Source organism: Urtica dioica, chromosome 11, assembly GCF_054948205.1.
Source record: "Urtica dioica subsp. dioica isolate 48M chromosome 11, U.dioica_male_clone48M_v1_H2, whole genome shotgun sequence".
Taxonomy (NCBI): Eukaryota; Viridiplantae; Streptophyta; class Magnoliopsida; order Rosales; family Urticaceae; genus Urtica; species Urtica dioica.
This window is the reverse complement of record NC_142766.1, coordinates 12529359-12554358: the sequence shown is the minus strand read 5'-3', so window position 1 is coordinate 12554358 and position 25000 is coordinate 12529359. Positions and strand designations below refer to the sequence as shown.

The window sequence follows — 25000 nt, the reverse complement described above, 5'->3', positions numbered from 1 at the left end:
TTGCGAGGTTTCTCTGTTGAGACGCGGGCTGCAAGAACTTCGTCTCCATGTGTGGTGAGGGCGGACGAGTCTGAGGATGAGCCCGGAAGTGAGCTCGATTTGATAACTCCCAGCATGAGTTTCCTCCTGCTTTCCTCGTGTCTGACCGCAGAGAAGGCTTCACGGAGAGATGGTAGTGGTTTTGTACTAAGTATCCGACCTCTGACCTCATCAAGGTCTTGGTTGAGGCCGGATAGTAGTTTAAACACACGTTTGGTCTCCACTATCCTGCGGTAGATTTTTGAGTCTTCGGAGCTGGTCCACTGGTGCTGTTCGTAGAGGTCGATCTTCTGCCATAGATGTGTGAGCGAGCTGAAGAACTGAGTAACAGACATCTCTCCTTGACGTAGGTCGTGGAGAGTGTTCTCAGTTTCAAACAGCTCGGACATATCTTCTGAGTTGGAGAAGATTTCTCTAGCTGCTTGCCAGATTTCTGCTGCCGTTCGGTAAAGGAGGAAGGTTTCTCCGATTTCGGGGAGCATAGAGTTTATGAGCCAGGACATCACCATGCTGTTTTCGGCCTTCCAACTCTTGAACGTCGGATCTTCGATCACAGGAGATGTGGCCACGCCTGTGAGGTAGTCATCTTTACCTCGTCCCGATATGAACATGAGCACAGATTGGGACCACTGTAGGAAGTTGTGGCCATTGAGTTTGTGGCTCGTGATATGTTGGGAGAAGGATTCAGATTGCGACTGAGTGGGCGTGGTCTGAGTGGTGTTCATGATGGTTGATTTTCCCTGCTCTGATACCATGTTGAAGTTTAGAGAGAGAAGATAAAGAAAGAGAGAGAGTGTTCCGAGACTTTGAATATTTCTTGTATTTAATATTAATTTGTATCACTTATTTATACATAAGGTGGGTACAAGAGAGAGTGTAATAAATACATGTGTAAAAACTACTTCTAGGAAAAAGAGAATAATAAATATACACAGAGAGCAAGACATCGGAAATAACATGAGAAATAAATGTGACAATTTCCCATGAGGAATGAGTTCCAAGGAGAGGACTTCCGAGGCAAGCTCGACGCGGAAGGGCGAGTTGACGAGCTCGACGCGGAAGGGCGAGCTGACGAGTTCGACGCGGAAGGGCGAGCTAACGAGCTCGATTTCAACAGAGATACATCCTTCACATGGATGTTGAAGAAGCAATCGATTGTCACTCTTTACACATGCGAAACGGAGTACGTAGTTGCCACTTCATGTGTTTATTATCCGATTTGGCTATGCAACTTTTTTGAAGGAGTTCAATTTGCCACAAGAGGAGCCGACTAAGATTTTCGTGGACAGTCAGCAATAGTTTTGGCAAATAGCCTAATCTTCCATGATCCAAGTAAGCACATTGACACACGTTATCACTACATTAGAGAGTGTGTTACCAAAAAAGAGGTGCAGTTGAAGTACGTGAAGATCCATGACCAAGTAGCTGATATCTTCACCAAGCCTCTCAAGTGCTAAGACTTTGTCAAGTTAAAAACTTTATTTAGATTAGAAAAATTAAGTTTAAGGGGGAGTGTTGAATAATTAAATTGAGTTTGGGCTATTATATTTGAGTTTAATTATTTTGGGCTTAGTCATGTAGTACTTTTGGATCATGTTTATAGAAAAATCTTGTACTGTTTAGAGTCTCTAGATTTTTCTTAAGGAGTTAATATTCTCTAGAATCTTCTCGGGATTTCTCGACTTGAGGAATCTCTAGAATTGTGTTTATATCAAACCAAAATAAAAAGTTCTCTCTTCTACAAAGAAATTCTCTCTTCTACAAAGAAATTCTCCTACTTCTCTACTTTATATTCAAGCCTCCAAATTTCCAAACAATTTTAGTAAGATACTAAGATCACCATGTAATGCATCGCCTTTAAATACAGCTATTATTCTATAACCCGCTCTCTCCAAATACAGAAATACATTTGTTATTCTTAAAGGATACATACAGCCAGAATTTACAATTAGGGGTACCAAATTGATTAAAAAAATTACTCTAAATTCTATAAAGAGTGTTTAAGCTAAGCAATAACTAATTATTCAAGGAGGCATATATGAAGAATCATACAATTTTGGGTTTAAAAAAATCTAAAAAATTATTTTTCAGTAGTTGGAGCAAATATCTCGTGGTCCTAAATTGGCTCCGCCACACATATATATGTACAACGAGGTCAATTTTGTTGGAGGAAGATAGTATGAATGAAATCCTGAAACCTTTTGGAATAGAGTTTGGGGTGAACTGCAGAGATGGAAGTGGGATGGAGTTGCAAGGACTTGTAGGCATGTTCAACCTTCTTTGTGATATCGTAATCTTGGAGTATGTCAATTATTCCAACGTTGAGGACTACGTCAACGATTTCATCACCGTCCATGGATATGGCTGACGTGTTGTTGCTGATCACTGACTTTGACACTCTCTCAGCCTTCCCTCTCAAGTTAGCCCCCAGTGTGCTCCTGCTAAATAATATATTATATCTCTTGACCTGACTTTAAATGAACAATTAACCTGCATGTATTTTGACTCTATACAACGTGCCAACATGTAAGACATTCCAAAACACAAATACATCTGAATCTACAGTCTAGACCGAATCAATGCTTTCTATATACAATAGTCTCGGTTGATTTCTCATCTTTTCTGGCATCCCAAATCTTGCATCTTGTATTAATATTTGGTAGAATATTCTCTCTTGGGACGTCACTAATTAGTTGAATTAATTGGCAATGTAGTAATAGTACCTCTTGGTAGTAGTCCCAGAAGAATGTGCAAGTGTATCACCATCGTCCGAGTTCTTGGTGCGAAAGTGAACGCCGATTAGAAGACTGTAATCCATTATCCTCTCGGCCTCCAAGAACTCGCAGTCTCTCTCGATTTGCCTACCGTGGATATGAAAAAAAAAATCTAACAATAAGTCAAAACATACGGCTGATAATAAATAGAATACATTTGGTGACAATGAGAGTATTACCAAATAAGCTGTTGAAACCACGGGGTTTCCAGCCGGAACACAAAATCTAGATCCAAGTCTTTGAGTGTGGTGGCTTCATCGATTTCGCCACTAATTGTTCGGCCATGAGAAGAGCCTTTAAGGTCGAATCGTCTGTGGATGCGGTACACTGAACTAAATATGTTGCCCATCACCACAAAACGCGTCTGCTTTCAACCATCATTTTTTCAAAAGACTCACATCATTAACATTTATAAATCGACGACGACAGTAAAGCAAATATAAAATACAAAGAACAAGAACACACAGTAGCATTGGCGAAACCAGGAATTGCAGTCAGTGGTAAATTTGAAAATACAGTTATAAAAAGGGGTCTTAATATTAGTCATATTTACAATTTCATATTGTTATATAGTAAACGTTTCGTAAATCTTAGGTAAATAACCACGTTCATGTATTTACACGTATAAATTAACGTGAATAAACAAAAAATATCGCGTCATCTTTATGGCTATTTACCTAAGATTTACGAAACGTTAGTTATATAGCAATTCCAACATTTTAGATGGCTAGTTACCTACTTTTTTTTTGTATAAAAAATCATATAAGTTCATGCTATAAAAATTTAGAGTAACATTATATAATTCTTAAAAGTTCAGGCGGGCATGTTCCCCCTAGTCCATAACCGGCTCCGCCAATTAGAGCATTTTCATTGTGGCTTAAATAATAAGTGAAAATAATCAATCTTTCAAACCTTGGGGCCTCCAACGGGCTTGACGCAGTGAAGGCCGAAGAAGTTGGTGAGCAGCGAGTTTTTGTATCGCGAGACGTGGTGGTAGTAAGTGGGAAGCATCCTCAAAAGCACCTTGAGGTCGGACTTGTCGAGGGTTTTGATGACGAAATGTTGGTCGCGTGTGAGGAAGAAGAAGCTTCCGCTCTTTCCCGGGGAATAAGACGAGGGCACGAGCGCGTGGACGGAGCGAACGTAGTCCCCCGAATCGAGTCCGAACAAATGCCTGAAATAGGTGAAGGCCACGGGGCAGTAGTCTTTCCACTTGAACCCGTCCGAGTGGAATCGCGTCCACACCTTCTTGTGGTTGGGATCGAAGTCCGCCGAGCTCAGCTCGTCCGACTGCACCGCGTGCTTTCCCGCCGAGTGAGTGATTCCGATTTGGACCTTCTCCATCAACTTCCACTGAGACCGAGCCACATCGCCGTCGTGTTCTTGGTGCTTATTCTTCTTCTTCTTCTGTTTCTTCTCGTTATTCTTTTTCCTTTCGTCGGAATCCACGACGAATGTTTCCTTCAGTATGGCTGCAGTTAGCTGCTGCATTTTCAACGTCCGGTAATACTGGCAGTTTGTTTTTGAGATATTGAGTCTTCTTGCTAGCTTGCTTGCTTTCAAATATTAAAGATGTGTAAGAAAATGCAAGTCATAACAGTCTGTCTCTTGTACGTACGTCGTGCTTGCACGATCACAACTAGCCCTTTTTTTTCTTTTTTCTTTTTTAGTTTCATTTTCTTACCACAATTTGAGAGAGAGTTACAGAAATAAGATTTTTTTTTTCTTTCTCTTTCTTTCTTTCATGTAAAAGCCGTGCAACTAATGCAGATATAGTACGTGGTCATATTTTTAAGTGCTAAATTGAGAGCTTACTTTCTCGTTTTCAAAGTTTTCTTCCGATGATATGTTTGAAGATTCCTCGGTGTTGGATGGGGAAAATGATTCATTTTCAATTATCTACTCTAATAAGAGGTGACGAAATATATTGGACGGACACTTATTAATCAAGGAAAAATATTGAGTTTCTGATCATATGAAAATATAATTTATTTTTTTAAGTTTCTTTAAATTTTGTTTGCTACATTTACAGATTTAGAATTGTTTCTGAATTAATTTAAAAAATTAAAATTTTAAACATATTTAAGAAACGGACATGAGTCAATCCCAATAGGTCCAGGTGTACTTGTGTGAACCACTGCTGGTAGGTGAATACGTCACTTAACCGAAACAAAGACTGAACAAATTATATAAATTATTGCTGCTATTGTAGTAAAATAGACATTAGTAAACATTGATTTTACAAGTTAGCATGCAGTTCATGTTTTGTTAATTTTGCAATCTAACCATTAGCAAAAATAAACGAGTTGCTCATGAGGACAACATTACGTACCCTTATAGTTACTAGGCAACGTTTCCAAAATAAATTAATTAAAAAAACTAAATGAATAAAAAAGAAAAAAAAATAAACGAGTTGATGAGGATAACATTACCTTTATAGTTACTAGGGGGTTATTTAAAGTAAACTGAGAGGATACATGTGATATTATAAAATAATAATAATAATAAAAAAAAGGTAGGGTATAAACGCAATATATGTTTGAAATTTTCAACATAAGAATAAGCCATAAGATTTTAGGGATTGAAAAACTTGATCAAATAATAAGAAAACCTACATTTTCATTATATTTTTTCAAAAACAAATGGTATTTTACTCTCTTTTAAAGGATGGAAGAATAAACACACTATCTTTACTATCGAGGTCAACAAGAAACAAATTATGATCAAAATTGTAGGGCATGAGAATTTTTATTTCAAATAATTAGCAAATTAAGCCACCAAAACTAAAAGAATATCTAAATAATTAACAAACATTTTGTAAATTGTTTGTAAATAGTCAATTCAGTGACATGGCATTTTGTGGATGATTTGGGCATTCTAATGTTGCTCTTCTTTTTTTTTGTACCGTTTGTATTATATATTTGGCCATTTTTCAATTTGAAATTTGAATACCGCTTTTATTTAGTCATTAATTAGCATATATCACAGATCTCATCTCTCTCTCTCTCTCTCTCTCTCTCTCTCTCTCTCTCTCAAGCAAACAATTCAGCATCTTTTTGCCGAAATCAGAGCACAAATCGATCGTCCGGTGGTCCAGTTCCAGCATTTTCGTCACCGGGATAAAAAAAGGTCTTTGGATGCGACTTTTGTCGCATCCAAAAGTACAAAAGTCGCATCTTTTGATCCGTAACTGAAGCTCCTGGATGCGACAAGTTACATCTAATATATGTCGTATCCAAACCAATTTTAGACGGCGGGAATTGATGGATTTGGATGCGGCATATCATATCTAAAGGTAGTAGAAAATGTAGATTAGATATCGCTCTATATAGCGACGTCAAATATATGGAAACATGTTCTTTTAAGGATCATATAAAATAGAGTGACGTCAATTACTGTTCGTTTTAAAAAAAAAACAAAATCAACGTTGTATTAATGCCTGACTAAACAAATTTAAAAAAAATAAATATTTAGAGTACGAATATTCTCATCATAGAGATTTATCATTATTGTTTTGATACTTTAATTAACAATTTTAAAAATTAATTTGACAACTTTCTATATAAAAAAAAAATGCAAGTTTCAGTTGGCCGAACCACGCAAACGGAGGATTCGGTGGCGTCACGTTTATCGGGGTCCTAAACAAAAAATGTATATAGCAATCTCTCTCTTTGCTCTCTTGTTTGAATGAATTGATTTTTCTCATTCTTTCATATACGTGTCTGAATCGTTTTTTATTTTGAATTGTAATTGTTTTGTTGTGTTTTCATCTTTGCTTTTTGGAATCGATTGATGTGTTTCAATTATGGAGCGAATTGCAGTGCGAAGGCCATCGCTGTGGAACCAGGTTGTCCGCGACAAAGAATCGGAGCAAGAACATGTCACTTGAACAGAACCAGAACCAAAACCAGATTCAAATATCGACGTTTTCCGAAATACGTTAATATGTGTAAATTTTTGTAAATAATTATAAATAATAGTGTAAATATTGTTCATATACAATAAAAAAAAAATTGTAAATAGTCAACAGATTCAAATATTGGCTTGCAAAGCTGTTAGTAAAATACAAGTTTATAATTGTATATACTCATGAATATGCAATAATAAAAATCAATAACTATAAATAGTCGTTAATATTTAATATATAAAATTTTCAACTTGCTCAGAATGTTCCAAACTTGTTTTAAAAAATTATTTAAAAATAAAATAATCCTAAATAAACATACTAACTGAATAATCAACTGATTTCTTAAATTATGAAAAGAAAAATAAATCAACAAACAATGTAACGTGTGTGGTGGATTTTGTTTATTTGCTTATCACAGTTATTAATTAATACTCATATTAAAATTTATTTAATTTTAAATTTGAGGAAATTTTTTAGCAAGAATTTTGATAACGTATTTTAGTCAATTTAAGCATGTAAATATGTGGTCATGATTATTTATCAAAAGCTTACTAAAGAGTTGACTAAATGACAAACTAAAAATGTAAATAAAGCTATATATCTAATGAACTCATTTTATTTTTTCACTTTTGCAATCTTTTGTCGTATTGGCGATACTCCTGATTTCTATTGAGCAAATGAGTATCACTTTTTATGGAGAAAGAACTCGAGTATGTAAGGTATAGAATTTTATGCATCCGTTTAGCCTTGAAATCCAACAATATTCAAGATAGATGAATAATTGAACAGACACGTTTATATGCTAGGGGAACAGTTTTTTTCTCATATATATTGAAATTTGATCATTTATTAATAAACTGAAAATAATTAAACATAATAGCACAAGAAAATAAAATATTCTTAATCATCGCAAGACGTTCCGAGTGGTGGCAGTGACGGTGAAAAGCAACACAAATAGACCAACCACCGTGGAGCTTCCGGTCCAAAGGTCCTTGAAATAGACCTTCTTGAGAGTAGCCCTAGTAACGTTCCAGCTATTCTCATAGAAGGCGTTGAGCTCATTGTGGAACCGCGCGTAATGCGACTTGTCCCTTGGGATTTGACAGCACAACCCGTTGAAGAGCTTCGCGACCTCGTCGTTGCTCCCGAGGAGGTTCGTCAATATCTTCCTATCCACGAGGAAATCCACGTCCTCTTTCGTATTGATCAGTTGGTCCATAAGTGCCACGTAACCACATATATAGTCGTCCTTGGGATAAAGGCACAACTCCAAGGCCATGATGTTTCGGATCAGACACTCGGTCTCACACTCGATCTTCAGCTCGGGGAGCCTCAAGATCATGCAGTTTATGGCCGGGACAAACTTCAAGATCGGCTTTTTTATGATCTTGACGTCGGCGAGGCTTTTCTCTTTTCGCATCGGCTCGAAAGTCACGCCGGCCGAGTCGAGCTTGGTTGCGCAGTAGAGGTACTTGTTTCCCGACACGCTTTCCTGTGTATTTCTCTTGTCTCCCATGATCTCCCTCGGCAGCCAAAACTGTCTGAGCAAGTCGGTGAAGTGCTTTATCTTCTTAATCTCGTCGAAGCTAACCTTGTTCGACTCGGTCAAGAAATGTTCTTCGAAGAAGAAGCTGGTGATATGGAGAAGTGGGTTCTTATGGACTAATGGTTTGGTTTCTGGCTTGGTGCTTGGTTTAGGGTTAGGGCTTTTCGGGAGAGCGAGAAGATAATATTGTCCCACTAAGAATTGGAACAACTCCTGAAGGAAGAAAAAGGGAAGTTGGTTTTCGAGGAGAATGAGGTCTAGTTTTACGGCTTTCCTCAGCCATGGCGTCTTCAAGATGAGATCTTTCTCGCGTGCTACATCGTCGTAGTTCCTCAAGAGGAGCTCGAGGACGAAGCACGAGTCTCTTGCCACTATTCCCTCAAAATCTTCCAAAGCTCTTTTGATGAGATTGTTCACCGTGCCTTCCTCGTAGCTCTCGAGTATTTTTTCGGACCATTTGTGGACGAACTCTTTGAGATCGCTCTCGGATTTTCCCGCTCGCTTCAGGAGCTCGGCGCGATATTTCTCTTTGCGGCGCTCCATTGACTTCAATTCTTCTCTTCCATGGTTGTATGGACCGATCGAGATTAAGTGAGGAGTGTAAGCCGATTCGTTGACTTTTCGAAGCTTGCTAGGAACTCTATGAATGAAGCACGGATCAGAGTCCAGGTCATAGCCTTCAGGAATATCTATTGAGTGGTAGCTATTCTGTTTTTCCATATCTGTCATTAAAAATCAAATTATGTATAAATTAGTATAAGTATGAATGTTTTATCAGTCTATGTATGATGCTAATTTTTTACAAATATATTTGGAGCAGAAATATAATTATATATGTTTATATGCACCATCCAAAACCACAAATCATGAAGAAGCAGACGGGAATAATTTAAATTTATAATAAGAACCTGAATAAAGGGATATTGAAGATAGAAGCTAAGAAGACGTGATCATTGTTGGTTTTTTTTTTTTTTTTTTTTTTTTTTTTTTGGGAAAACTATACGAAAGAACGATGTATATATATTATTGATAGACAGATGCAATACTACACAAAAGCTAGCGTGGATATTATTTTACTTGAATAAAAGCCACGCGAATTTACGATAAAATAAAATTACGATAAAGGATTTTTGTTTGTTTCGTTACTTTAAAAAAGATGGACTGTCTTCTATCAGCATATAAAATGAAACGTGGCACATCCTGATTAGCATGCATAAACAGTCATTACAATAAAGGCAGTCCAATAATTTAAAGAGGAATGCCCTACACTCTTACAAGGTCATAATCACTTAATGAAGTGTCTGGATTTTTTCCACAAGGAAAATGACATGAAGTCATGATGTGAAGTTAAAGTCGTACTGAATAAATGGCAGAAACTAGTAGCGAGGATATTGACACTAATAATACCAAATTAACGTCACTTGTAGTTAAAAACTCAAAAATTAACAAAAGTAGTACTACAAATAAGTGAGAGAATTTATTTTTTCCTCAACTACCATCAAGACCCATTAATGAATAAACCAACTCCATTTTGCATTTTTTTTTCTTCAGAACTCAGCCTTCATTTCCTCACTCCGACCGTGTGAAAAAAAAACACTCACTCCTTCTCCGCTTGTGGGTCGCCGGAGTCCGGGTCGCCGGAATCTTGCTCGCCGAAATCCAAAAGATGGTTTTTTTTTCCTTGCAAATCCAAGCTTTGAATCCTAAACCCATTTTACAATAATCCTAAACCCATTTTTTTCCTTCAAATCCAAATGACGGTTTGTTTCATGCAAATCCAAGGTTCTTCTTCTTCTTGTGCTGACGAGGTTTCCTGCAAATCCTAGATCCAAAACTTCTTCAAACATATTTTGGTAAGTTCTTCCTATTTTTAACATACAAGAACATGTTTAATTGTTTTGATTCATGTTGAAATAGGTTCCATTGTGTTTGGGTGTGATTTGTTTTGTCAAAAAATGGCGTTTTTGTTGATTTTCCGATTTTTCCAGGGTGTCACGAACTGGATTCACTTCGTGACATAAATGTCACAAATTGGATTCACTTTGTGACAGAAGTGTCACGAAGTGGATTCACTTGGTGACACATGTGTCACGAACTGGATTCACTTCGTGACAGAAGTGTCACGAACTGGATTCACTTCGTGACACATGTGTCACGAACTGGATGTTTTTCGATGTTAATAACTGTTTTTAATAGAATTTGTAATGAATTCATAATTAAATGTTTATTGTCTTATAAAATTGTTTCATTTATCATAAACAAATCGGAAGCCCCAAACAGTCTTGAGTTAGGGTTCCTCTTCTTCCCAATTTCTTCGGTCGATTTTCAATATCACGATGGAGTCGAGTGATTGCAGTTCGTCAACACGTCGGAAGCCGCGCGTTTCAGAAAATACAGGAGGTGGTACCGAGCGTCGACGACCTCCTCCTTCATGTTCATATGGTCTAAATGGAGTTTAACGAACTTCCTGGACTGTGGATAACCCTGAAAGACGATTCTATGGATGCCCTGAGTATAAGGTTTGCATATGTTTCTCATTATCCTAGAAACCGTCTTGAAATCTTATAAATAAGAAAAATCGTTTGGGATTCAGTTGTGACGGCCGATCGATCGGGATGCCCCGAGTATAAGGTCCGCATATGTTTCTACTCTTTTTAAGATTTCGTAAATAAATATTCGTTGGTTTATGCTTGTAACAGATAAAAGAAATTCAGTGGATGCGGGTTTTTGGAATGGATTGACCCACCTATGTGCCCAAGATCGATTCAAATCATTACAGGGCTGCTAAGGAAGATAAATTCATTGGAAAACCAGATACCATCTTTTGTCGATGAAGACTTCAAACATAAAGAACCAACTGAAGCCAATGAATTGGAACAACTAATTGTATCTGAATTATTCAAGATTAAAATGCTGGTTGTTGTTGTTTTGTTTATAGGTATTGTGTTATTGTTCAAATGAGTCGAAGATGTATTGAATGGTTTAAAAAATGAAATTACATTGATTTGGTTTGACTTTTGTTGGACTCGCCTGTGTAATATGATATTGGAATTGTGATATTGAATTCATTGTTCATATGTCATAATAATAATAAGAATATAATGCTAATGGATCTTCAGTACCAAAACATAATAGGCTAAGGAAAGCCAATAATATAAGAATATTCATAATATAACTGCATTTTCATAAAGTACCAAAACATGTTTTGATATTCTTGTTACCTTAAGTACACACGAGCTAAAGTACCAAACAAGCTTGACATAAACTAAGCTTGGAGATATAATTTAGTTACACAGCCTTTTTACACATTGAAATAGTCAGGTTTGTAGGTTTGTAAAACAACAAATATTTCACCTCATGTGTCACGAAGTGATCTCAGTCCGTGACACACGTGCCACGAAGTGATCTCAGTCTGTGACACATCTGTAACGAAATGAGGTCACTTTGTGACAAATAAATTGATTTCGAAACAATACATAAAATTCTAAACTAATTAATTGATTTCAAGACAATACATAAAGTTCTAAACACATACATAAATGTCTAAACACATACGTACAATCAGACACATATATATACAGTTATAAACACATACGTACAATCATAAACACATGTATACAGTCATAATCACTTAATTTTAAGTAGCCTCAACGTTGACATTTCCACGTGTGTGTAGTTTTAGCGCCCCGTGTTGGTATAATTCGGCGGTCGACATCTTCTGTCGGTACATGCTCATGTCATCCTGTTTCAAATCAGACAAGGGAAGGTTGTGCGCCAAAAACTCGGTAGTCTTGATCATAAACATGCTACAATAATTTCTGAAGGAACAAAAAACGCATGCTTAAATATCATTAAGAATGTGAAATTAAGAACTAAAATATTTACTCATTGTCTTGTTGTGGCATTTGATCGTAGTGGACGACCTTGAATATATTCTTCGTTGGAGAGTAGAATGCCGGCGACATGCAAAACATATGGTAAAATGGTGGTCAAGTTTCTGACTTCCGTGTCCACAAGCGTTTGGTATCTATCGGTGGAACTCATGGAGTCATACACCGTTATACACCTTGAACGCACGTTGACAACAAGAAGATACCAGTACCCGACACCTTGAACGCACGTATGTGTTTATAACTGTATATATGTGTGTCTGATTGTACGTATGTGTTTAGACCTTTGTGTATGTGTTTAGAACTTTATGTATGTGTTTATAATTAATTTGTCACAAATTGACCTCATTTTGTGACAGATGTGTCAGTCCATTGAGATCACTTTGTGACACGTGTGTCACGAACTGAGATCACTTTGTGACACATGATGTTGTTTTATAAACTATTCTTAACAATAAACCCAATACCAATAAAGTTCAAAACATTCAAAATGTAATACATACCAAAACACTAAGGAAGTTATAAACATTCAAGGATAAACAAGAAAACATGAACAACAAACGTGTCGAATTACAAACCTGACACATCCCTGGAGGCTTCATTTCTGGTGGAATTAGGTTGCGATACGTAGCTCTATTGTTGCCTACACCTCCACAACGGAAACATTTACGAAGCGGGGCATCAGATTCTCCAAGAGAGGGAATCCTTCTCTTCTTAGGTCTACCCACCGGACGACCTAAGAAGTTAGGCGGATTTACTTTGATCTGTTTGATTTCGTCGGGAAAAGTCCATGACGATTCACTTCCTTGAGGATGAATAACCCATGCATACGCCAATTTCCAATACTCAGTCATGTAGTACTCTGCACAATAGCTCTCAACTGGTAGGTTGCGTAAGCGACAAGCCGCAATAGCATGTGCACATACAAATAGATCAGTTTGAAATTCTAGACATGAGCGCATCTTATCAATCAAGTTCACTGCCCATGGTGTTCCATCTGTGTCTAAAACCTCGAATTCGTATACTGCAGAAGGTCAAACCTAAAACATAAGCAGAAAATACTTTAAACATAAGCATAAAATACCTCAGTCCGTGACACATGTGTCACAAAGTGACCCGAGTCCGTGACACATGTGTTCCGAAATGAATTCAGTCCTTGACACATGCGTCACGGAGTGAATTCAGTCCGTGACACATGTGTCATGGACTCGGGTCATTTTGTGACAGATTTTCAAAATTAAAAACACATTATAACCTGCATATTTGCCGAGACACCAAGTTTTTGAACATTTCGGTATGATATTCCACTGAAAACACACTTTGAGTTGATGACGCATTTTCTCGTCGTTGGTAGAACCAAACAATTGTATTCTCTCCCTCAACCAATCAAGGCACTTCATTATTGGAAATGATCTTGCTTTGACAGTTAACGCATTCAAAGACTCTGCGTTGTTTGAAGTTATGATCGTATATCTTGATGTCTTGAAAAAACAACGTGCCCATTTCTCATTTCCTACTTCGTTGACAAGGTACGACCGTATCAACGGGTCTTCCTTGTCCAACATGCGCATAAAATTTTGATATATAAATATAGTATACGCTTTTGCTGCACCGTAGAACTTCTAGTTGAATTCCTTACCAAGTTTTTTTTTAATTTTGCCTTGACGTTATATTTCACGTGGTATGCGCAAAACCATGTTCTGCTCTTGGAAAAACTTTCTTCGCGGCGTTAATGATCTCAGTATTTCGGTCGGATACGATGACCATGTTATCTCTCTCCCCCAATGCTTCTTTAAGTTTGTTGAAGAAGTAAAACCAAGACTTGGAAGTTTCTGACTCACCAATACCATAGGCAAGCGGGAATATTTGCTCATTCGCGTCCATCGCGGAAGACGTAAACATGCTGCTCTTGTGATAGTTTGTCAAGAAGGTTGCATCAAAAATTACAATAGGCCGACAATACTTTCACCCCTCTCTAAACGGAGCCAAAGAAACGAAAAAGTACATGAAATATTTATGAGGATCAGTTTTTAGGTCGATGAGAGAACTTTGATTCTTTTTCTCTAACATATACTTGTATTTTACAAGAGAGACATATAACTCATCCTCAGTCCCATATAAGGAATCTATTGCACATTCTTTTGCCTTCCATGCTTTTCTATATGAAATATTGACTCCAACCTCTGTTCGCATGTAACTCTGGATCTCCTTTGGGATACAACTATGTACACCTTCCAACCAACTCTGCAGTAACTTGCGATTGCCCTTTATGTCTGTCCTCCACAGAACAAGCTTTGTATCATATCATGAAACATAAAGACGTACACACGGTCAAAAACATTGAAAACAAGTGCATCAATTTCGTGACAGATCTGACACGAAGTGCATCCACTTCGTGATACATGTGTCACGGACTGGATTCACTTCGTGACAGATCTGTCACGAACTGATTCATCTATGAAGAGAAGTTAGGAAATTTTAAAAAAATCAGTTTTTAGGTCGTGAAATTTTACCTTCTAATTTCAAAACAATCCGTGTTCTTTAGCTTCACTGCCCGGACCGCCCAATCACAATTTTTACCCGTACAAATGACATGAAGTTTGAGCGAAGATGAGTTCTTTGTTTTGAACCGATAATGATTATTTATTGCATCCATCCGTAAATGCTTCAACAACGCCGCTTTGTTTGCATATAATCCCTTTTTTTTCACACTTACTGGAGATAAAATGTCCAACACCTCAATATCGTTACTCTTGACACATGTATCTAATTCGGGAGCCGTAACCGAACACCTCTCATTCTCTTGGCTCGATACCTTCTCTTTTCTTTGGGATCGAGTTGGCGGCTGTGGTGGAAGAGGAGACTCTTGCTGGTGTTGAGTCTGTGGTAGAGCCTTTATCGACATAACTGGTGGCAGAGACCCTCTGGGTTGGGATGTCGGTGTCACCTGGCTAAAAGTATTGATTGTTGGTGGATCGAGCGCGCATCGGACACGAACGATCGCTCCGACGCGCCTCTTTTGAGATGATTCCACCATATAACCATATTAATGCGGAAAATAATTAATTACGCTGATCATAAGCTAATTAAATTATGGTTATAATTAACAAGATCTAGTTATGTTTAATTAATTTAATTCACGAGAGCATATAAGTCAAGCAACCGATATAGAGCGAAAACGAATACTTACAGTTTTTGGCTCACGAATTGAAAGCTTTCACAATCCGTCTTCGTCTTGAACGTCTTGATGAAGGACTCGAGGATGACACCTTAGTCTTCCGAAACGTAATCTCCGAGGCGAATAAGAAAGATGAGTGGGCACAGTCTTTATCTCACTAGATCACGAAACTAGGTGTTTCGAGATCTCTCTCTTATTTTACTAAGAATGGAAACAAATTTCCGAGGGGGAGAAGCAGCAAATTTCGCACGGCCAAGAGGGAGGGCCACGAAATTTCTAGGTCAAAATCTTTAATTTTTGCCTTCTCACGAACCCCTATTTATAGTAGTAAAAAAAAGATATTCATGGAATCTTCCATAATATTTTATTTCCTTTTATTGTGTTCACACTAATGGATTTAATCTAGGCCCTTGGATCTCAACAAGTGAATCCTACTTTTTCTCTCATCCATCAGATCAATATCTATGGGATATTTAAATAGAGAATAATTTATTTAGTGAGATAATAAAGGAGAATATATTATTCTCCTAAATTTTCTCCTAAATATTCTCCTAAATATTCTCCTAAATACTCTCCTTTAAATAAGGAGAAAATATAGGAAAATATCTTATATTATTCTATCTCCTTTATTTAAACAACTAAAGAGAAAATATTGGTAAATACCAATATTATAAAAATCGGTTTTTAGGCACACGGCCAAGGGGATTTGCGCAAACCCTAGTGCCAAAACCCTAAATCCGACTTTCATATTTTTGTGCAAGGCTCAATTGCTTAAAACCCAATTAATTATTTATTTACTTGGTCCAACAATAAACAAATAATTAATAATTGTTTATTTACTTGATCAAACAATAAATAAACAATTCTACCATAAATATTTATTTAATTCTGCGAATACCCGTTTTCCAGAATTAATGCTGTCAATCACAATTACAGCAAGTGAGATTAATAATGATAAACATTATTATAAGAAAGTTCTTATCCGCCTTTATCAGAGCCGAATCGGGGACTATGGACCTAGTAATAGGAGCTTAACAAATCCGATGAAAAAGACGAAATAGTCCTTTCTCTTTTGTCCATCGATTCGTCTAATCTTGGTCAAATACTCCACCTTGTAAGTCAAGATTGAACTCTCCTTTATACTAGAATTATATTTACTCATCGTGACGAGTGTCCACTGATATAGTCAGTTCGTGATCAAGATCCTCCAGGTTCAACCCGTGTCAAGAGAAGTCAATTTTTCCGTTATACTTCTCTTGATACATATCAGCCCTAAGCATTGTTGCTTCCCCAGCGAAAGATTCTTTCGAACGTTACTTACTTCGAAAGTGCTAGCAATCTATCGGTTCTGGAATCAACCCTTAGGTGAGTGAACATTAACCTTCTTTCAAGAAGGCTGGATTCCGTATCTGTAAATCATTTCCCACTCGAATTATGCTCTGAGAAAACTCCCAAGACATAAGCTGTGATTAGCATGAATAGCCTTTTAGCGAATGAGTCAAAGAGCTCAGTAACATAACCCAGTGTCCATGATCACTTCAGGATTTAGATCAAGTCTCACTATGACCATCATAGTGGCCTCGGTTAGCGTGTCGTAACGGTCCTTAAACGACACATCTACACCAAGACCTGTCCAGGTCGTACACTTACCACAAGTGTAGAATGCTCCCACATAGTGATCAGCCTTCACTATGTGTTCCACATATATGACTTTAGATATAGCTTTCCAGGCGTATATCAGTCATCGACCTCGTTTTAGCTCACCGCCCGAACTCAGGTGCCCAGCACGTGACTCAGTTTAATACGGAGGCTATGGAAGATAGTTGTTATTGATTCTAATTATTTAGAACTCAACCCACTAATCATATAATGCTAATAAAGTAATCTTATTATCGAATTTAGTAATCATTTATTCACTATCTTCAAGTGGGCAATATTCCTAACATTGATGTCATCCAACCCAACAGTATCATTGACGAAAGCCTCCAGACTTGGTAAGTCCCATTCACGTGACTCGGATATAGGACTTGGCATGTTTGGAATGATCATGCTTCGATTGCAAGCGAATCCACTCTCGCTTGTGTTTGGTGTTGGAGTGGATCCAACCTATGGAGAAGAGGCTTCATACGCTTTTTTTTTTATCTTGAAATGCCTCCTGACTAATCTCAAGTACAAGATTCAACTTTGTCTGGCCCAGTTCGTTCTTCCTCAAGTACAAATAACATCGCAAACTTTCGTTGTCGTCTATGGTTGATGGTATGAGCACGTCAGCTTCATGTTTGACGTTGATTGAATGCGTTGCAGGGGTCACGTTCAACCGAGCATACAATGTTTGCATCAAACTTGAGTAATTCAAATTGGTATGAAGTAAAAGCGTAAGAGTACCACCCTCTTGATATACGCCCGGTTTTACCCACTTCCCACTATGCTTAGCATATAAACATATTTCCACCATAGCTGTATACGTTTGGTCACATTAGATATGAATATTAAAAAACGGTTATTAACATCGAAAAACATCCAGATCGTGACACTTCTATCACAAACTGAATCCAGTTCGTGACACCCTGTAAAAATCGGGAAATCACAAAAAACGCCATTTTTGACAAACAAATCACACCCAAACACAATGGAACATATTTCAACATGAATCAAAACAATTAAACATGTTCTTATATGTTAAAAATAGGAAGAACTTATCAAAATATGTTTGAAGAAGTTTTGGATCTAGGATTTGAAGGAACCCTCCTCAGCACAAGAAGAATAAGAACCTTGGATTTGCATGAAACAAACCATCATTTGGATTTGAAGGAAAAAATGGGTTTAGGATTATTGCAAAATGGGTTTAAAATGGGTTTAGGATTCAAACCTTGGATTTGCAGGTAAAAAAACCATCATTTGGATTTCGGCGAGCAAGATTCCGGCGACCAGCACTCCGGCGACCCTCGTGTAGAAATCTCCGGTGACTCACAAGCGGCGAAGGAGTGATTGTTTTTTTTCACACGGTTTGTTTGAGGAACTGAAGGCTGCGTTTTGAAGAAAAATGAGCAAAATAAGTTGGTCTTCATTAATGGGTCTTGAGGATAGTTAAGGAAAAAATAAATTCTCTTACCTACTTGTAATACTACTTTTGTCAATTTTTTAGTTTTAGGCTACATTTGATAAGTCACATTAAAATTGTATCATTAGTGTCAATTCCCCAAACTAGTAATATTAGTTCAAGTTGGATTACAATTACTCTACCAAAGTATTTGCATACCATAATATATACTTTATTGCTTAGCACGCATTACAGTAAAATAAAGGCAGTCAAATAATTTAAAGAGGAATGTCCTACACTCGTACAAGGTCACAATCACTTAGTAAAGTGTCTGGATTTTTTTCACAAGGAAAATGACATAAAGTCATAAATGTGAAGTTAAAGTCCTACCGAATAAGTGACAGAAACTAATAATATTAGTTAAAGTTCGATTACAATTACTCTACCAAAGGATTTGCATACCATAATATATACTTTATTGATTAACATGCATTACAGGAAAAATAAAATCTTCTCCGACCAAACTGTTATTATGTTATTGACTTTTTTTTTTTATCGGCAAATGTGTTAGTAAAATGTCTTTCAACATGTTTCACAGCCGTGGCGCAAGCGGAATCTTTAGGCGCAATTTTGCGTGACAGAATAATATGTGACGCAAAGTATTTTTTTTTTTTTTTTATATACAAATAATTTCATGAGCAGTATATACTGGAATGTGCAATTGAAAAGATAAAAGTTATATTTAAAATACAAAATTTATAATGAAATAATTTTGGACTTTGCGCAGCAAAATATTCTGTCGCGCAAACTATTTTCCGTGACAGAAACATGTTAGTCGTGCATATAATCTGGCGAACAAAACCTTGATTCATGTAGTGATTGTTCTTTATTCTGATTTTCGCGCGTATGTTTACAAGTCAAAAAAATTTGTGTCGTACGTGAACCTCAGTCTTGTTCATTCCACTTATTTGTGAGGGTCTGTATTTCGTGAATATTGTTCACATTCATTGAACTTAAGAGAATCAAACATTTTGGTGAGGATTTGACAAGAAATGAGGGGATATCAGATTAGGAGGTTAATTTGAAATTAATGGATAATACTACTACAAAACAGCTTTTAGAAGCAAAAAAAATTGAATCGCTTCTAATACCATCACGAAAATTAAGAAAAAAAAATATATGAGAAATTCATATTGTAGATCTCAAAAGTATAGAAATTTCGTGATTTGACCTCCTATTTTAAACCATCGCAAACCATCACGCCATCTAAAACTATCGTAATAATCGCAAATAAATCGGAATGTTTAGCAATGACTCCTTTTGTAATCTTAGTTGCAAAATGAGTCATTGTTGTAAAAAATTCAAATTTATTTGTAATGGTTTGCGATGATTTGCAATGAAATTCAATACTTTTCAATTAAAATATTTGGAGGGGTATTTTTGTCCAAAAATATGACAAAAGTCTAGATTTAAATAGAATGTAACCAACAAGTCTAATTATAATGTTTAATTTTGTTATTTATTAGGTCTATAAAGTGAAATTTCTCTTTAAAATTGAATTTTTCAATTTTAGAAGGGACATATTTTTTGTTGCGCTTTTAGAAGCAAAAACTTAGTTCTAATTTTTGCGAAATTTTGAAAGGTCAAAATTTCCCCTATTATACTTTCGCCTCTAAAGCTTGGTTTGAATCTGATCAAACTCTCTATTAACTTCATTTGATCAAACAAACAAGAAGAACAAATAAACAAGAGCATGAGAAGAAGAGAGAAAGAATATGGGCGAGAGAAAGTACAGCCGAGAGGGAGAGGGAGAGAGTGATATCTTAAGATGAATGAGTGGAATACAACCGAAGATCTAAAATGAGGAATATAAAAAGGGTTATATAGGTATATAGCCACACTGTTATAAGGGTTTTAGGTTTAGCCGACCTTATATTAATTTTCTGTTAATAGCCACATCAATCTATTCACAGCATGTTAAAAGACGTGAATGACCTCAAATAACTCTAGAAAAATTTATGTTCATTATTTTCAGCCCATTAATTCAAATAGAAAACAAAATATTCGGCCATAACTACTCGCACAAATTGAGGGAGCATTTAAAACTCCATTAATGCAGATATCTATACTCTCTCTTTATCTCTACACAACCGATAAAAACAAAATCAACGCTCTGCAACATCGGCCTCTACACAACCGATAAAAACAAAATCAACGCTCTGCAACATCGGCCGACGCTCCACCCTCTGCAACATCGGCTCCGACACTCACCCACCCTCTGCAACATCGGTCGACGCTCGTCGATGGTGACGGAAAACGGGTTGTGCCTATCGGATTGGATTGGTGGAGCTTGTTAGGGATGCTTGATTTGATTTGTTCTTTTCAATTTGCAGATTTTCGAAATATCCATGCCTGGTATATTGACGGCGACGATTTTCCAAATATTTTATGCAAAGAAGAATTGGGAAAGAAGAATCCAAATATTTTATTTTTTATTAATGAAGAATTGGGATTACATGATTTCTTGTATTATGATGACCCTTCATTTTTTTTTATGTTCTTCTTCTTCTTCTTCTTTTTCATCGGAATTGCTGGTGGTTTTGAGTATATGAGATTTATTTATGTGATTGTGAATTTGCTGAGATTTTGGTTCTAGTGAATTCTTATCCAGTATTGTAAATACAACATTGATTTACAGTTAATACCAATTGTTTCATCGTAAATGCATTGTAAATACAAAGCATATTTATAGTTAATACTGAAAATCTGATTAGTTGCAAAGGCAAGATGTCGCACACAATGTGTTGACAATGTGTCCGACAACTTGCTTGAACACAGATATGGATAAACAACAAAGGTGCAGAAATAAAGTACACAGGATATGGTTACCCAGTTCGGTGAAACACACCTACGTCTGGGGGCACGCTGCCAGTGGAAAGGATTTTCACTATCTTGTAGTCAATAGTACACACAAGGTTATATCTGATTACAATCAACAAATCAATAAAACCTAGAGACTATTACTACCAGTGATCACCTAGACAGGGACTCCCCCTGAATTTGAGCTCCGTCTCAATTCCACCCTTCGAGCAACCTCCTGGCTCGGTTGACCTTCAGTCTTCAGAAGCACGTGAACCTTCAATCACGAAAAGCACAAGAACCCAAATCTCACATACACTCAATCTGAAGAATAGTGTTTGAGAGAGTACACCACTTAAAACCAAAACACACAGCCTCCCAGTCCGCCGGTCTTGCACGTCTAAGAGCTCTGAGTGTTTGATCAAAAGTATCGAAGCTGCTAAGGGAGAGCACACGGCTTTTATAGCAGCTGGACAATCCTGGAAGATATCTCGGGTTTCCTTACCCGGCCTCAAGCGAATATCTCAATGTAAAGACTCCATCAAAGAGAATATTCGAGCAATGAAGATAGCAGCGGAGAATATCTTGCAATGAAGGCTCCAGCGAGGCAGATATCTTGTAATGAAGACAGCAGCAAGGCAATAACTCAGCAAAAATTCACCAGCGAAGCAATCTGTCGAAACTGGAAACTTGCCTGAAATACTGTCTGCACACACGAGGAAAGATGTCAATCCAGAAGATGAAACATAACATCCGACATCTTTCCATACTACTTGCACTAAAAAATAGAGCCAACAAAACAACGTAACAACAATCTCCCCCTTTGGTTATTTTTTAGGCAAGCACTTCCAGGACCAGTTCTCATACAAGCGTCAAAACCAGAAAGAGAGTCAAAATAAATGACCTCATGACGCCTCTCCCCCTGATTGCCTCAAAAAGATACCAAAGGCAAGGATCGACCAACACAGAGGGAGGAACAAAAACCTGAAAAGGGAATGAGAACTAGGAAAACAGCATATCATTCAGCAGAAAAAGTACGATAGAGCTGTCTTACAAACATCCAAAACGAAACATATCAGTCTGAAGCATAAAAGGAAAAGTAGCAAACGATGTCTAGAACAGAGAATATTACAGACCAGAACCGAATCAACCAATAGTATCCTGATCATTCTCAGAGACATACACATCCTCTTCAGAGTCAGAGTCTTCAGTGGCTTCAGAGATATGAGACCCAGCGGCAGGACCTGGTTGAGACGAGGTGGCAGAGCTCGGGGCAATAAGATCTTTGAGAAGAGCTTCACACATGACTTTCCTGGATGAGAGAGTCTCGATCGTCTTTTTCAGAATCTCAACCTCTTCAAGGAGTTCCTTCACCACTTTTCTCTGAACACCTTCAGTCATGGAACTCAAGTGAAGATTGCTCGCAGGCGCGTCAGATGTCTCGCCAGAAGGTCTGACAAGATCCTGAACATGTTTCCCTTCAAATAATTTGGGACTGAAGGAAAGGGCACCAGGACGCTTACCCACCACATCAGATCTCCTCAGGATGTTCTTGTGTTGATCAAGCAGAATCCCAGTGATAAGAGAGGGAAAGCCGATGGGAAGCTTTACTGCAAAAGACTTGGCATGCTTTGCCAAGTGATCAAAAACAAAATCACCAAAGTCGAAAGAGGAGCGAGTACCTATCTGAAAAATGAGCCGAGCGAGATCTGCGGTGATGCTGGACCCATGAGAGGAGGGAGCCCAGTTGGCGATGCCAATGCGATACAGGACAGAGTACTTGACGGTGAGCTCGGCAGAGGGCAAAGTTCCCTTAGAGGGCCAGACCTTGGTGTCATTACCAGTAATTTCTTGCACGATGACGTCTAGAGAGGGAACACGATCAGCAGTGATGATCTTCCCTCGACCCAAAAACTTGTTGATCACATCAGGAGAGATCTCAAAACAATGACCTCTGACAAAAACCTTCCTGAACTCTGGGTCTTCTGGAGAATCAAAGGAAGAGGAGAGATTAACAATGAACTCTTTGACCAGCGCCGGATAGAATGCTCCAATGCCAGTGACAGTCTTCAGCATCTCGGCGTCGTGAAGAAGCTCCATAATGGCATCAATTTTCAGTGCCTCAGTGGACAGTTCCTTTTCAGGAAAAATGGCGCGATGATAGACATATCTCCATTTGAGAACACCGTCTTCTTTGTGGAAGGAGACATTATCCATGGGAGCAGCAGGAATATTCTTCGGCAGCTTTTGTCCTCCTATGGACCTTTTGTTTCCCAACCCGAGAGGAATAACAGAGTCTTCTTCTTCAATCACTTGATCCTCAACAACTGGGGACAAGGGAGTCTGAGCCGGTTTCTTCACACGTTTCTTGATCATGCCCATCTTTTTCTTTTTCTTCTTCTGAGCCGGGATGGGAACAACTGGAGAGCTTTCTTCCGAAGACTTCATCTTCTTCCTCTTTTCAGACAGAAGAGTAGCCAAGCACACATCATCATCTCTCTGAGTCTTCTTCTTCAGGGAAGCCAGGATGTCTTCTGCAGCCTCCTGAACCTGATCACCTTTCCTCTTTTCCCTTTGGGAAGAAGTGGGCACATCTTTCGTGACATCTTTGTTCAAGCCCATCATGCCACCAATGACATCCTCAGGTGTAGGCTCATGATCATCAGGGCGCGAAATCTCATCTCTAGAACTAACATCAGGAGCATTAGGGGCTTTGGGGTTACCTCGAACAATCTTATGAGGGCTCTCGATAGGAGACTCTCCAGACCTGACTTCTTCTTCGCGATCAGCAATGTCTTGTCCCTTTTCCGAGGAGGAACTGCTGGAGCTTGGTTCTCCTGTGATGTCGGCGATGGAAAGAGCAGCTTTCTTCAAAATAGCACTTCTGGCGGCAGAGAGAGATGGGTTCTTAGGAGGGACCGTCAACCCAGCGTTCGCACCTCCGGCCTGACCATCGGCGCGTATGCTGGGGTTTAGACCTCGAACCCGGACACCATGCATGTTACTCTCAGCCCCAGGTTTCTTTGAGGCGACATGTTTCTTCTTCATCTTGGCTTTCTCAGAAGGAGTGGTAGTGCTGATTCCACTTCTCGTCCCAACCATTTTGAATAAAAATTTAGGGAAACTGCCACAAGGGTAACTGTCAAAATGGGTAAGAAAGCAAAATCGGGAAACAAATCTTAGGAGTACTGAAGAAGAATAGGAAATTTCGAAATTCAAACAGGAAATAACTTCCCCTTCTTTCTCGGAAGAGCAACCGTCTGCATGGGTGAGATCATGGCAAGAAAAACGACGTCGCAACTTCAAGTGGGCCTTGAACGTTCCTGGGCCCTGAGAGACAATACTTGGCAATATAGCCCGGCAAATCAGTCGAATGGGCCAACCAGAAACATGGGCCCATGAGAGAAATAACACACCAGTAACACGAACAAGAGTCAGCGAAGGATTAGCGCAAAGGTTAAGACCAAAAAATCCTTCGATAAACAATAATTGCTATTGATCAATAACACATAACCCAAGAGAGGATCTGAGATTTTCAAACCGGTTAGCATCCAAAGCCTTGGTGAAAATGTCTGCAAGCTGTTTCTCGGTGTGAATGTATTCGAGTTTGATCTTCTTTTCTTCCACGAGATCTCGAATAAAATGATGTCTGATCTCAATATGCTTGGTCTTACTGTGTTGAACAGGATTCTTTGAGATGTTGATGGCGCTAATGTTGTCGCAGAATAATGTCATGACATCTTGTCCAACATCATACTCGGCGAGCA

The 25000-nt window shown here is 38.0% G+C and overlaps 1 protein-coding gene across 1 annotated transcript; it reads right to left on the bottom strand.

Annotated features, from left to right (window-relative positions):
• Nucleotides 1-7526: 7526 nt before the first annotated feature.
• Nucleotides 7527-9237, bottom strand: LOC149381311 (UPF0481 protein At3g47200-like). The gene is made up of 2 exons (XM_089601887.1): nt 9175-9237; nt 7527-8988 (listed from the first exon to the last, which is right to left on the bottom strand). The coding sequence occupies exon 2, from the start codon at nt 8984-8986 to the stop codon at nt 7625-7627; it is 1362 nt and encodes a 453-aa protein (XP_089458013.1). The 5' UTR covers nt 8987-8988; nt 9175-9237; the 3' UTR covers nt 7527-7624.
• Nucleotides 9238-25000: the final 15763 nt, after the last annotated feature.